Source organism: Etheostoma spectabile, chromosome 7, assembly GCF_008692095.1.
Source record: "Etheostoma spectabile isolate EspeVRDwgs_2016 chromosome 7, UIUC_Espe_1.0, whole genome shotgun sequence".
Classification (NCBI taxonomy): domain Eukaryota; kingdom Metazoa; phylum Chordata; class Actinopteri; order Perciformes; family Percidae; genus Etheostoma; species Etheostoma spectabile.
In genome coordinates this window covers 26,096,145-26,110,237 of record NC_045739.1, presented here as the reverse complement: position 1 = coordinate 26,110,237, position 14,093 = coordinate 26,096,145, and the positions used below count along the sequence as shown (strand labels likewise).

The 14,093-nt window shown below is 41.3% G+C and overlaps 1 protein-coding gene across 2 annotated transcripts in view; it reads left to right on the top strand.

Annotated features, from left to right (window-relative positions):
• Window positions 1-14,093, top strand: part of LOC116692717 (paired box protein Pax-7) — a 146,906-nt gene that overhangs the window by 96,688 nt on the left and 36,125 nt on the right. For both annotated transcript variants that reach the window (XM_032521205.1, XM_032521204.1), the window contains exons 6-7: window positions 2,684-2,849; window positions 5,594-5,793. In XM_032521205.1, the coding sequence (XP_032377096.1) occupies window positions 2,684-2,849; window positions 5,594-5,793 (366 nt within the window). The remainder of the gene's footprint in view (window positions 1-2,683; window positions 2,850-5,593; window positions 5,794-14,093) is intronic.

Here is a 14,093-nt window from a genome sequence, read left to right as displayed (position 1 = left end):
GCAAGAGCATTAAATCACAGGCAGTTTGTGTCACTTTTGGAGGAGCATGAAACTTAACATGGGACATACACAGAGCTGTTATGTGGCTCAGCCTGGGCAAGTTGTTTGAAGAGTATGGGACCTGAGAGCAGAGATTCTAGAGTTTTGTGATATGAAAGGCAAAGACATCCCAGAGCTCTCAGAGCTCCCCCCCACCATTACGGGTTAGGCTGTAGTGTGACTTTTATCAACGGAACAATAAGAAAATGAAGAATCCTTTGGAAAACAGTAGGGTTCCTCAGCTCCGCTGGATCTGGGAACCACGTTTCCTTGCGGTTCCCAGGGCGTGGACCCCTAATAAATATAAAAATAAATGAGAAAAATCTGAATAAGTAAAAGGGTCGGTGGTGATTGCGCAGTGGATAAGAGCCATGCTTTTGGTGTTGGAGACTTGGGATTTTTCCACTGTGATATGTCAACCAATGTGTCCCTGAGCAAAACACTTAACCCCTAAATGCTCCATTTGTGTGTCACCTGTTGTGTTTTTTAACTTACCAATGTAACACAAGAAGACATTATATTTCACAGTTATCCACCAACTGCTCGGGGCGCCTTTCCATGGGCAGCCCCCTCACTCTGACATCTCTCCATTTAGTGCATGTATTGCTACTAAGCATGTGTTTGTAGTTCAGGCCTTTGTGTAATGTGTGTAATAACAACATAGGGAAAACATTGTAATTTCCCCTTGCAGGATTGAAAAAGTAGGCCTATACATTATTATTATTATTATTATTATTATTATTTCTGTCAGATTGTTTATAGATTCGGACGTTTTTGATTGCACTTGAATGCAGCTTCAATTCCCAGAGAAAGAGAGAAAGTAAAAAGTCGAAGAGACTGAGGAAACAGTCAGCTGCTCCACAAACTCCCAGGCAGTGCTTGGTTTTGGTGTTTTAAAACTTTCTCGTGGCAGTGATGTTTCTTGTTTCCTGTACGGGACACTCACACCACCTCAAAACACAACAAAAAGTCTGATCGCCGTTACATGACTGGCCACCGCAGCGTGACACAGGGTTGTGTTTCTCCAAAAGGTGCAATACAAGGTGTTTTTTGGCTTCCCCATGTGGCCTCCACCACCACAGCCTAAATGCACTACCCGCATTCAAAATAAATGGGCAGACCTGTGTTTTGAATGCAGCGTTACACTCAGAGGGCGCACGATAGTCGATTAATGCTAATGAAATGTTTGGGCTGAGATGAGCAGAGGTCAGCATAGGTATAAAATAACGCCTACGGCTGTGTGAGATTCATCTGTGCCGCTGCTGTTTTGGGACAGACATCTGATCTGATTGACCATGAAGTCTCAGACAAAAAGACAGACTGCTGATTTTGGATGTTCATGCAAAAGAAATGCCAAACTAAGCAACATGGAAAAACATTTCACAGATTAAAAAGTTTAAAAATATTTAATGTTATGAACTTGTTTAGTTTAATTTCACAAGAAGGAATGGAAATCCTTCTTTTAAGATAACATTAAGTTAAAGGTTCCATGACATGGTGCTCTTTGGGTGCTTTTATATAGACCTTAGTGGTCCCCTAATACTCAAGGGCAAGGTGGAGGCTGGGGGTGTGGTCTTGACCAACTGCCACTTTGCTCGTATGTAAGCCATGATGTCTCTCTCTCATGGGTGGGCCAAGTTCTCTAGGCGGGCAAAGGCAAGGCAAGGCAGCTTTATTTGTATAGCACCATTTGTATAGCTTTATTTTGTATAGCATTTCAGCAACAGGGCAATTCAAAGCGCTTTAGATAAAAAGATTAAAATAATAAAAGTTACAGTGCAGTACAAGAAATTAAACATTAAAGAGCAGTTAAAAACAGTCAAAATAAAATACAAAAATAAAAGTTACATTGCAGTGTAAGAAATTAAACATTAAAGAGCAGCTAAAAATATAAAAGCAGATAAAGTAGCAGAGTTTAGGCTGCCAGTATGGGACAGTATATAAGCCGCTGCCGCACACACGCTATCGGAGCGCAATAACTATTTTGTGGTAACCCAAATTTTGTTGACCAATAAGGTAGGTATTCTATACAGTCAGAACCATATGTCTTTACTATCTCATCCACCACGGGCCTTGCAGGATTAAAAGGCAAAGCAGAGAAAGGGAAGGTAACCTTGCCCCTTATGACCGCATAATTCCAGATCGGCCCATCTGAGCATTCATTTTCTCAAAGGAAGAGCAGGATACCCAGGGCTCGGTTTACACTTATTACCATTTCTAGCCACTGGGGGAGCTCATATTAATGTTAAAAAACCTCATAAAGTGGAACTTTCATGCCATGGCACCTTTAAGTGTTAAGCTAACAGTAGGGTGTGTAAGGTAAAATGTTTTTTTTATTTCAGTAATTAGGGAAGCTATGAATTATGTTTGTTATGTGTTTGTTGTTAAAGTGGTAGCTCCGCGGCTGAACTGCAGTTTCTCGAGTGACCTTTTGAGCAGAGTCATTCCCCGTAGACCCCGATGTTAAAAAATCCAAACTTCGTAGCAGCAATAAACATGTTTACAGCCTAGTACAAAAAACGTTTTTCGTCAGACAAGTTAATTGATAATTTATTAAAATGAAACGGGAGAGCTCACTCTGACTCTGAGATACACTTGATTGACTAATGAAACTGATCCACTTGGGTTTTGCTCTTTCTTTCAGGTTTGGTTCAGCAATCGAAGGGCCAGGTGGAGAAAACAGGCAGGAGCTAATCAGTTAGCGGCTTTCAACCACCTGTTGCCGGGCGGATTTCCTCCAACAGGAATGCCAACTATTCCTACATACCAGCTGCCTGAGTCCAGCTACTCAAGCAACAATCTGTCCCAAGGTAGAGGATAACACATTTACACTAAAAATGTAAAGATGGGTGACAAATGAAAGTAAACAACAGCATGCAGTGTGTTAGTAAGGTGTTGTTCCACCACAGGCCTCCACAACAGCTTCTCCAGGTGTGTGGACCTCTATTGCAGGGATGAACAACATTTTTCCAAAACACATTCCCTTATTTTGTGTTTTGATAATGATGTTGGTTGAGAGTGCAGTATAACGTGTGGCTTCACAAACTCCGGCAGAGAGTTATCAGCCTGTAAACATGGAACTACAAACGATATTTTGTGTTTTGTTCATATTCCAATGTTTTCCACTGTATGTATTTTAGTACAGAAAAAAGAAAGACTTTCACTTAACTTAACAGCTAATGCTAGCTTTAGCTAGCTAACTTAGTTGAACAAGACTTTTTTATTTAAAGGTCCTATGACATGGTTCTCTTTGGAAGCTTTATCGGAAGTCTTTTTCCCAAAGTTCAGCCTTGATGCAGAATTAGAATGTGCTATTCCTGAGTTTGTAGCTTTTGCGGAGGGGGGCAAGGTGGAGGCTGGGAGTGTGGCCTTGACCAACTGCGCCTTTGCTCGTTTGAAAGCCATGATGGGTGGACCAAATTCTCTGGGCGGGCAGCAACATTGCCCCTTATGACATCACAAGGGGCATGATTCCGGCTTGGCCCATCTGAGCTTTCATTTTCTCAAAGGCAGAGCAGGATACCCAGGACTCGGTTCACACCTGTCGCCATTTCTAGCCACTGGGGGACCATAGACAGGCTGGGGGAACACATAATAATGTTAAAAAACCTCATAAAGTCAAATTTTCATGCTATGGGACCATTAATTAACTTTGCTAAAGTGACAACACATAGTGAGAAGGTCAAATTTTAAGATGAAAAAACAGACAACAGCCTAAAACAAGTTGAGGTCTATTTTAAGTTCCACAGTGTTAGCATGGTTAGCATTGCTTAGCTTCTGTTCTGATTGGCAGGTCCAAAAGCATCCGCTGCTTTATCTTCTGTTTTAAAATAAACAGGAGCATCATTCACTAAATGATCATTATGCTGTATTGAAAAAGATGTAAAACTAGTGATTGAGACCATAAACTCATGAATGTTAGAAGGCTCTTTTTCTTATAGACTTCTATAGAAACTGACTTCTTTTTGAAGCCAGTGGAGTCACCCCATGCTGGATGTTAGAGAGAATGCAGCTTAAAAGCACTTTAGCATTGGCTTCACTTTTCAGATACAAAAGCTGCGTTCATTATTTTTACAGTCTATGGTCCAATTACCTCACATACTGGAAATCAAGAGGGCAGTTTACAAGTCATGTTCAGTGAACAGCTAACACTGTCACTTACTCCAGTCTAGCCATACACCACCAGTTCTAGTGTTTTGCATTCCAGTTCCTCATTGTACAGTAATCTCTCTGTAACCTGCAGTTTGAAATGCTTGGCTGCCAGCCAAAAGACAGAGAGTAGACCGAGCTGTGAATAAGAGAAATAAAAAAATATAATTATCTGATTGTTTCACAGGCACTACATTCTAAAGCACAAATAAATAACCGTAACACATTCATTTTGTGGAGACAAATGTTAGGGCTGGATTTTTCAAATCGCGGTGAAGACGCAACGTATCACCGCTATGTGGCAGTTAACCCCCCTGTTATGAAAGTAGCTATGGCAGGGGCCTTGAGTAAGTTACATCAGTGTGGTTGCGCAAGGACAGCGAGCGATGAGAGTATCTTATGTGTGTGAGCTGTGAGGAACTGGAGATAGCAAAGATGATGTAAAGTGAGTTAAAAGTGAACAATAAAACAACCAGCTTCTAAAAATGGGTACTGAAGCCATTGGTTCTCTGCCATACTGATCACGTGCTGCTGCTACTGCTGTTCATAAATATATCCAGGATGTGTTTAGTCAAAGCAGAATTTGCCGTGCCTGAAAAGTAAAGCCAATACTGAAGCTCTTTAAAGCTGCATTCTATCTAATTTCCAGCAGGGGGCAACTTCAATGGCTCCAAAAGTAAGTCAATTCCTGTCTATGAGAAAAAGACACTACATTAAGTATGATGTTCATTTTGTAAATGATGGTCCTGTTCATTTTAAATAGACGATACAGCAGGATATGCTGTAGGACCTGTCAATCAGGACAGAGGCTTAGCAATGCTAAAATAGAATGTGTTTTGACTTTATCAAAGTTGATTGAAACACTAGTAAATTGTCTTTTTAGCGTTTTGCAGCTCTGTGTACTGCCACACATGCTGACAAATGTATCCAGTACCCGGAGGTTTGCCCCCCGGTAAATCTCCACTGGATGACTCGCTGTGAAGGATTGGAAATCTGCAACCCTCATTTCCTCATTTAGCCTTCAGCTTAGTGCAGCACCATGAAACAAATAAACAAACCTGGCTTAGCCGTGTCATCCTCACTAGCCATTTCATCTAAATATGGTCATTTCTGGCTCCAAAAAAACACGATGGTGACGGCCACAGTGCAAACTCCTTGCTTCATAACTGCAGTCTTAAAACAAGTTCTGAGGTCACAGATTGTTTTTACAGTGTGTTTTAGTCCTGGTTAGCACATAGATTGGTAAAAGTGGGAACCTGCTAGCCTAGATCTTGTCCTGTGTACATGCTTGAGTAAATTGAAGAAATAGATGTGTTATAGCATACAAGGAAGGTACAGGAAGGGGAAGGTTTAACCTGGTTTATTTTTGGTGCTCAGCTTTGTGCTGTTGTGTTTTGCCCTTCAGACGGTGGTGGCACAGTTCACCGTCCCCAGCCGTTACCTCCATCTACCATGCACCAGAGCGGTCTGTCTAGCACTGACAGCAGCTCTGCCTATGGTCTGGCCTCCAACCGCCATGGCTTCTCCAGCTATCCTGACTCCTTTATGAGCTCAGCAGCACCCAGCAACCACGCCAACCCTGTCAGCAATGGACTTTCCCCACAGGTAAGACCCACTGGACTACTGTAACATTTAGGCATGAGGATATTGCAACATAACTAAACATCAACCCGGACCAGTGTTGGGCTGTTTTCCTGGCTCAAAAGGAGGTGGTTCCATCCTGATCATGTGCACATACAGTGCCTTGCGAAAGTATTCGGCCCCCTTGAACTTTTCAACCTTTTGACACATTTCAGGCTTCAAACATAAAGATATAAAATTTTTATTTTTTGTGAAGAATCACCAACAAGTGGGACACAATAGTGAAGTGGAACGAAATCTATTGGATATTTTAAACTTTTTTAGCAAATAAAAACTGAAAAGTGGTGTGTGCAAAATTATTCGGCCCCTTTACTTTCAGTGCAGCAAACTCACTCCAGAAGTTCAGGCGAGGATCTCGGAATGATCCAATGTTGTCCTAAATGACTGATGGTGATAAATAGAATCCACATGTGTGTGATCGAGTCTCTGTATAAATGCACCTGCTCTGTGATAGTCTCAGGTTTCTTTTGAAAGCGCAGAGAGCATCATGAAGACCAAGAACACACCAGGCAGGTCCGTAATACTGTTGTGGAGAAGTTTAAAGCCGGATTTGGATACAAAAAGATTTCCCAGCTAAACATCCCAAGGAGCACTGTGCAAGCGATCATTTGGAAATGGAAGGAGTATCAACCACTGCCATCTACCAGACCTGGCCGTCCCTGTAAACTTTCAGCTCAGACAAGGAGAAGACTGATCAGAGATGCAGCCAGAGGCCCATGATCACTCTGGATGAACTGCAGAGAACTACAGCTGAGGTGGGAGAGTTTGTCCATGACAACAATCAGTCGTACACTGCACAAATCTGGCCTTCATGGAAGAGTGGCAAGAAGAAGCCATTTCTCAAAGAATCCATAAAAGCTCATCAAAGTTTGCCACAAGCCACCTGGGAGACACACCAAACATGTGAAAACGGTGCTCTGGTCAGATGAACCAAAATCGAACTTTTTGGCCACAATGCAAAACGATATGTTTTGGCGTAAAAGCACCACAGCCATCACCACCAAGGTGGGTTGAGTAGCCAAAATTTTACTCAAGTAAAAGTATCTGTTACTTCAGAATAATATGACTCAGTAAAGTAAAAGTGTCATCCAATAATTACTTAGAGAGTAAAAAAGTACTTGATGAAAAAACTACTCAATAGTGAGTAACTGTTGAGTAACGTCTGATTTATTTCTTAACACAAGCATCAATCAGACAGACACAATACAAAATAATCATATTTTAGGCAAACTATTGTTCATCTAAGCAATAAATAATTAAAAAATAATTTACTAATTACAAAATCTAAGTGAGAGACTTGTCACATTAATTTGGATGGATACTGCATGTGCAAAACATACTGTATGTACCTAAAAGACAAAGATCCACCTATCCCACAGCAAAAACTAAAACTCACCGCTACTTTCTTCAGGTTAGATGTTGAGTTTGTTGAATGCTCACATGTCCGTTTGTTTTGGTCGACACAGAAGACGCCGCATAACGTAGCTGCTGTTTCCACTTTTCCTAAAAGGTAACCATGCTTTTCACTATGAGGCCGGGGGTTCCTCCACGTCTGTGTTGCCTGTGGCGACGGTTGATTCTTTGTTTTACTACGACTGTAAGCTAACACGTCCCGCCCATAATTTTATACAGTCTATGGTCCCGCCGCTGAGAACGAGTATGGTCCGTGACTGCACAACGCCGTTTGATTGGTGGAACACAGCCCTGGTAGAGCCTTAAGCGGAAGACTCTCTCTGTCAAATAAACTTAAAATAGACGTACGCTGGGGTAAAACAATGACGCATAGAATACCAAGAGGTAAGAAAAGTAACGAGCTCCTTGTAGCCTAATGTAGCGGAGTAAGAGTACAGTTTCGTCTTCACTAATCTACTCAAGTACAAGTAAAAGTATAGTGATTTAAAACTACTCCTAGAAGTACAATTTTTCAAAAACTTACTCAGTAAATGTAACGGAGTAAATGTAACTCGTTACTACCCACCTCTGCTCATCACCCTCACACACCATCCCCACTGGTGGCAGCATCATGTTTTGGGCCTGCTTTTCTTCAGCAGGGACAAGGAGATGGTTAAATTGAGGGGAAGATGATGAAAACCTGTTGAAGTCTGCAAAAGACCTGAAACTGGGACGGAGATTTATCTTCCAACAGTCAATGATCCCAAACATACAGCAAAATCTACAAAGGAATGGTTCACAATAAACTATCCAGGTTTTGAATGGCCAAGTCAAAGGTCCAGACCTGAATCCAATCGAGAATCTGTGGAAGAACTGAAATTGCTGTTCAAAACGCTCTCCATCCAACCTCACTGAGCTTAAGCTGTTTTGCAAGGAAGAATGGGCAGAATTTTAGTCTCCTCCGATGTGCAAAACTGATAGAGACATACCCCAAGCAACTTGCAGCTGTAATTGCAGCAAAAGGTGCTCTACAAAGATTAACGCAAGGGGGCCGAATAATTTTTGCACGCACCACTTTTAAGTTTTTTATTTGCTAAAAAAGTTTAAAATATCCAATGATTTCGTTCCACTTCACAATGTGTCCCACTTGTTGGTGATTCTTCACAAAAAATAAAAATGTATATCTTTATTTTTGGAGCCTGAATGTGTCAAAAGGTTGAAAAGTTCAAGGGGGCCGAATACTTTCGCAAGGCACTGTAAGTGCATGCGTACTTAGCCATTAACTGCTCAAGCAATCACTTTCTACAAGCAAGGTGTTTTTTATTTCTGGGTATTTTTTATTTTGTTTAGATGTGCAGATATCTGCACATTAATCTCTGAACAGTTTTAGCTGCCCTCCTCTGAATCAGCTGAAAATATTACACTAATGGTTGTAACGTATTAAAGCGAGCCTTTTTAGAAATTGTATGTGCTTGGATGCAAGAGACAAGACAATATTGTTTGTTTCAACACTCATGGGTATATCACAACGCTGCCTGCCACATTCCTGCTGTAGGTTTGAAACCTGTATATGCTGTAGTGTGTTTGGTCAATGTTCAAGGGAAGTTGAATTGAGTAGCATATTACAGGAGCATTGGGAGTATGCGTTTTAAAGTAACCTGTTACTGTAAGCCATTACTATAAATACGTAACTTCTTGTTAAGATTTGACACTATGAATAAAATTGAATTGAATTTCCAAGCAACTTGCCCAACCTGGAATCACTGACCTGGAGAATCAAAAGCTAAAGGAAAACAGCCCCCCTATGATGTAAATGGACTGTTCTTGCCCTGCAATTAAGAAAACACATGCAAATGGACAAAACACAAGCAAATTAAGAAAACAACTTCATTATTTGACAAATATATACGCAGCATTTACAACGCGCTGCAAATAAACACACAACAAATCACCAAACGCGCTGCAAATACAGAAGTGACAAAAGAAAAACTGAAACCTAGCGGTGAGCTCCAGGTCCTGCAACTGCGACGCCATCCTCAGTGGGGCTTAGCCAGTTAGAACATTGCTAGAAAGCTTCGCTTCGCCGACCTTGACCTGATCTGATTGGAGCTCCAGACCCAGTAGCATGCGGCACATCCCGCCTGGATCATCACCACATTGTTGGTGGAATAGCAAGCTAGCGTTACCCTAACTATTTTAACAGTCAACTGAAACACTGGCGGTGAGCTCCAGGTCCTGCACCGCGGACAGACCGCCATCATGGGTATAATGCATGCCTTTTAAATTAATATGTGCCACCAGTGTTTCAGTTTTGACTGTTAAAAGTGTTGAGATAATAAGAGGTATTTAACACTATTCAGAGTACAGATTTTTCTACAAGCCTCAAATCATATTCTAAAAGTGCTCACAATCTACGCGCTTTCACATTTTGCACCATATTTACCTTTATACTAACTAAGATTGAAAGACATGGGTGTGCTTAGCCCTAAGGTATTGTAACTTGCGTTTGGAACTCTTTGCACTCACATCTTTTGTTACTTGTATTATTGTAGACAGACACACAAAGCTGCTGGGGGAGACTTTGTTCCTGATGGTTTATTCTGTAACCAATGATTTAATAAATGCATCTGTCTGCTCATGTCAATGTATGATAAAGTAATAGCTACTATATCTAAAGAAAAATAAAAAAAACAGGCATCACTGCATACTTTATCAGTAAGCTATTCAAACGGATCCTATTTAAGTGCTACTGTTAAATGCATAGTGATATATATATCTATATATATATATATATATATATATATATATATAATATTTAATATCTATATATACACTACCGGTCAAAAGTTTGGGGTCACTTTACAGATATCCATTCCACCTATTACAGACAGAATACCAGCTGAACTGAGTGGGGGGCTGTCTTTAATTCAATATCTACATTATCCATATCCGCAACCCATTTATCCAATTTCCAAAGGCACATCCTGTTTACTAATTTGATATCATTTATAAAACTGACTAGATTACATTGGAACCTTTGTAATTATGTAAACAACAAAGTATCTCAAAACTGCTGCCCTGGTTAAAAAAAACAATGCAACTGATTCGACTGGTATTCTGTCTATAATGGATGCAATGGAAATTTCTAAGTGACCCCAAACTTTTGACCGGTAGTGTTTATATTATATACTATATATATATAATATTTAATTTTATATATATCTGTAGTAGGATTGCGTATCTGTTGGCATTTGCTCATCTTTAGCTTACATTTAGGTAACTTCTACATCATTTTTTAATTTATCACAGCCAGTGAATGCAGTAAGTTTATATTGGTTAGAATATAGCTAGCATATACAAAACTATAATTGAATAATTTAGTTTAGGCTAATGCATAGTTCCTAGACCTGCCAACAATGCTTATTGTTAGAAGAAAACAAATGATCCTCAGACCTAGACCACTACTGACCTCCATCACACCTATAGACCACTCTGACCTTATTCCACTGGCTCCCTCAGATCAACTGCCCTGCCAATCTCCTGCTTCTCCTTCTCTCTGCTGAAATATCTTTCAATACCCTCTCATCTCTTCAATGAATTGAAGATACGGAACATTAGCATTACCCGGGACCCTATGGCTTAGGTTTCAGTGCACAACATTGAGATTGGGATTGATATTGTTTTTAGAATAGGCCTACTAGAGATAGCTATATTATGGCAAAGATAAAGAGTTGTGATTAGCCATTTCTTGGATTTTGCTTGTTCACTCTAACTAGACTAAGTTTTCTCTAGCAATCCAAATTCGTCTTTCCTTTACCTCAAGAAAGCGTAGCTTTAAGTAGCATGTAATTAAAACAACTTACAATTTTACTCTGTATCACTTTTGTGTACCGATCTTGCGTGTGTGTCGGCGTGTGTAGGCATAGCGCATAGTGCATAGCGAGTTTCAACCAAGAAACAGCAAAGAGATGAAGGACTCCAGTTTACTTGCACAGCTCCGGTCTGCAACGCTCGAAAGCCACCAGTTCACACTGTTCACAGTGCATCATCTTGATAGCACAACTACTCTTTGTACTTCTGTCTAACTTCGGACTTTTCTGCTATTTTTTGTAGCTGGTACTTATCATTTCTTGGACCTAATGAGGACACAGTTATTGATAAACAAATTGTTATTGTTATGTATCATTTAAGGGTGCTTAGGAACTTTTGGGGTAGCTTCAGCCCCCCTTATTAGGCCTCACAACATCCCTGGTTTTGCATTTTTCTTAAATTGCAGGGTGTTTGCCTTTGTCGGCCATCGAATAACAACCTCAAAGCACTTTTACATAATACAGAACCATTCACTAATGTGGCTGAGGTTGCGTACAACGGGCCACCTGCTTGTCAGATAAATTTCCAACCAATTTACACTTTTGATGGCGCAGCATTGGGACTGCGGGCCGAGATTGAATACCAACCTTACGAATGTGTAGGCAACGCTCTACCACTGAGTCAAGCCGCCCCTAATGAGAAACCTTTTGTGCACCTCAGAGCTGTGGGCCATTTTACAATCCTACAACCTGTCAACCATTGCAGTGTTAAGGCGCCTGACACACCAGGGAACGGTCACAGTTGGGCCAGCTGAGCACTCGTTATCCCCAGTTTTCGAACAAAAACGTCCACATGCAGTATGCTGTTATAAGGTACAACACAGGCGTATTGCTAAATCCCTATACAGCTGATTGCATTCATGGCTTTGCTACCAATGGAGAGCCCACGGCCTCGTACAGCAGCTGTAGTTCATAAATGTTGTCCTTTCGAGTGGCAAGGTCTTTCTTTCCTTGTTGCTGCCACACTCCTCTCTCTGTCTGTTCTGACTGAGGAGCACAGCGAGCCTATGGGTGCGTCATGTAATGGGCCAGTGTCTTGCTTGGCAGCTCTGCTCATGGATTTTGTTGGCTGTATGCAATGGTTGAATGAGAGGCAGATTGTCCAGTGCTCTGTCCGGTAAGGTAAAAGGAGCTATATAAATACAGTACATTTATTATTTACCAATGGATGAGTGGTTTCTAGGAACGCTGTTTGCACAGGCATGCCACCCAACAATGCTGCAGCAGCAATACTGGGAATATTCATCAGATTTAAACCAATCCAGCCATAGGCCCCGAGAAGGACCAATCATTGGGTTAGGAGGTAATAGACCAATAATTTAATGTATCAATTTAAAGATAGTGTTGCTGCTAATAAATAGGTCACAGATAAGCCCCCTACCAAACTTTAAATATTGAGGCCCCTGCAGCATGTCTAACGTAGACTAAAAAACTGGTACACATATTTAACATATGAAACACACAAAAATTGGAGCCATAATTTTAAACAACGGAAGGTCCGCCACTTTTAATTGAAAGTTCGAAATTAGTGCTTTGGGCCCGTTTCCACATGTCGTACTTTAAGAACTCCTCTAAGTCTTTGGTCTGTCACATCTTAACGAAAGATAAAAATTTATTAAAAGAAAAAATGTTTGTCATAAAAAAGTGCATTTTGCCATTGAAACTGGAAGAGGTTGTAACTTAAATGTACATTGTCCAATTGGCTCAAACTTTTCCTGATTCATCAGCGGACATAAAGACCCTGAGTACATATACATGCAGATATTGGTCAAATTCATGACGCCCCTAGTGGCAACAGGAAGTAGGTCTAAAAGACAAGGTGCTATACTTTAACAAACTCCTCCTAGAGTTTCATCACATCAACTTCAAATTCAGTCTGTGTCTCTAAAGACCTTAACGACGAAAGATTATTAATAAAAAACTTGTCATCTAACAATGTGGGCGTGGGTGGCGGCCATTTGAGCATTTATCAATGAACGAAGAGTATTGTACATTGTCATATCTGCTTGAAATTTACCACATCAACAAGAGTCCAGGCCTGACAACATCTACAGGCCAATATTGACTTTGGTCATAGCGCTGCTGGAAACCGAAATCCGCCTTTTATGACAAAATCATCAGTGTACCTGACACTTAGATTGCGTGGTCTACTTGTGATACTGTAGCCTTATACTTTAACCATGCCCATGTACTCAGATCACGCCCCCTTTTATGACTTTTGACCGTTTTGATGCGGACTCTTGTGTGAGGTATATGGAATTCACCATAGAGTTTCACTTTTCGTTGGTGACGATTTGGCCCAGCCCATATGGGTTAAGCCACACCCTTTTAATAACTAATGACCTGTTTCGTTGTACCTATGTGTAGGTATGCATTGAACTCAACAAGAGTTTCTTTTTCGTTTCATTTGTGATGATTTGTAGTGTCTGAGTGCCGCACAAAATGCACGGTTCGCCAGGAGCAGCATACGCCCTACCCCTGACTTGCTGTCAGCTTTAATTGTTCATGTGCATTTACAATGCTGACACGCACTGACACGTCCTCTGTGGTGGAGGCAGAGCTGGAGGATGATGGGGGATTATCCGTCAATTCCCTGGTGGAGGTCGCTGAGTAGTCAAACCTCCCAGCGGCAAAAGCCCCAGGGATTGATGAGATCCGTCCAGAAATGCTGAAGGCTCTGGGTGTGGAGGGGCTGTCTTGGTTGACACGCCTCTCCATTGCGTGGAAGTCTGGGACAGTGCCGAAGAGTGGCAGACTGGGTGGTGGTTCCCCTCTTCAAAAAGGGGGACCAGAGGTGTGTGCCAATTCCAGGGGTATCACACTTCTCAGCCCTCCCTGTAAAGTCTACTCCAAGGTGCTGAAAGGATTCGTCCGATAGTCGAACTCTGATTGAAGAGGAACAATGCGTATTCCGTCCTGGTCGTGAACAACGGACCAGATCTTTACTCTCTCGCAAGATCCTGGAGGAGCCTGGGAGTATGCCCACCCAGTCTACATGTGTTT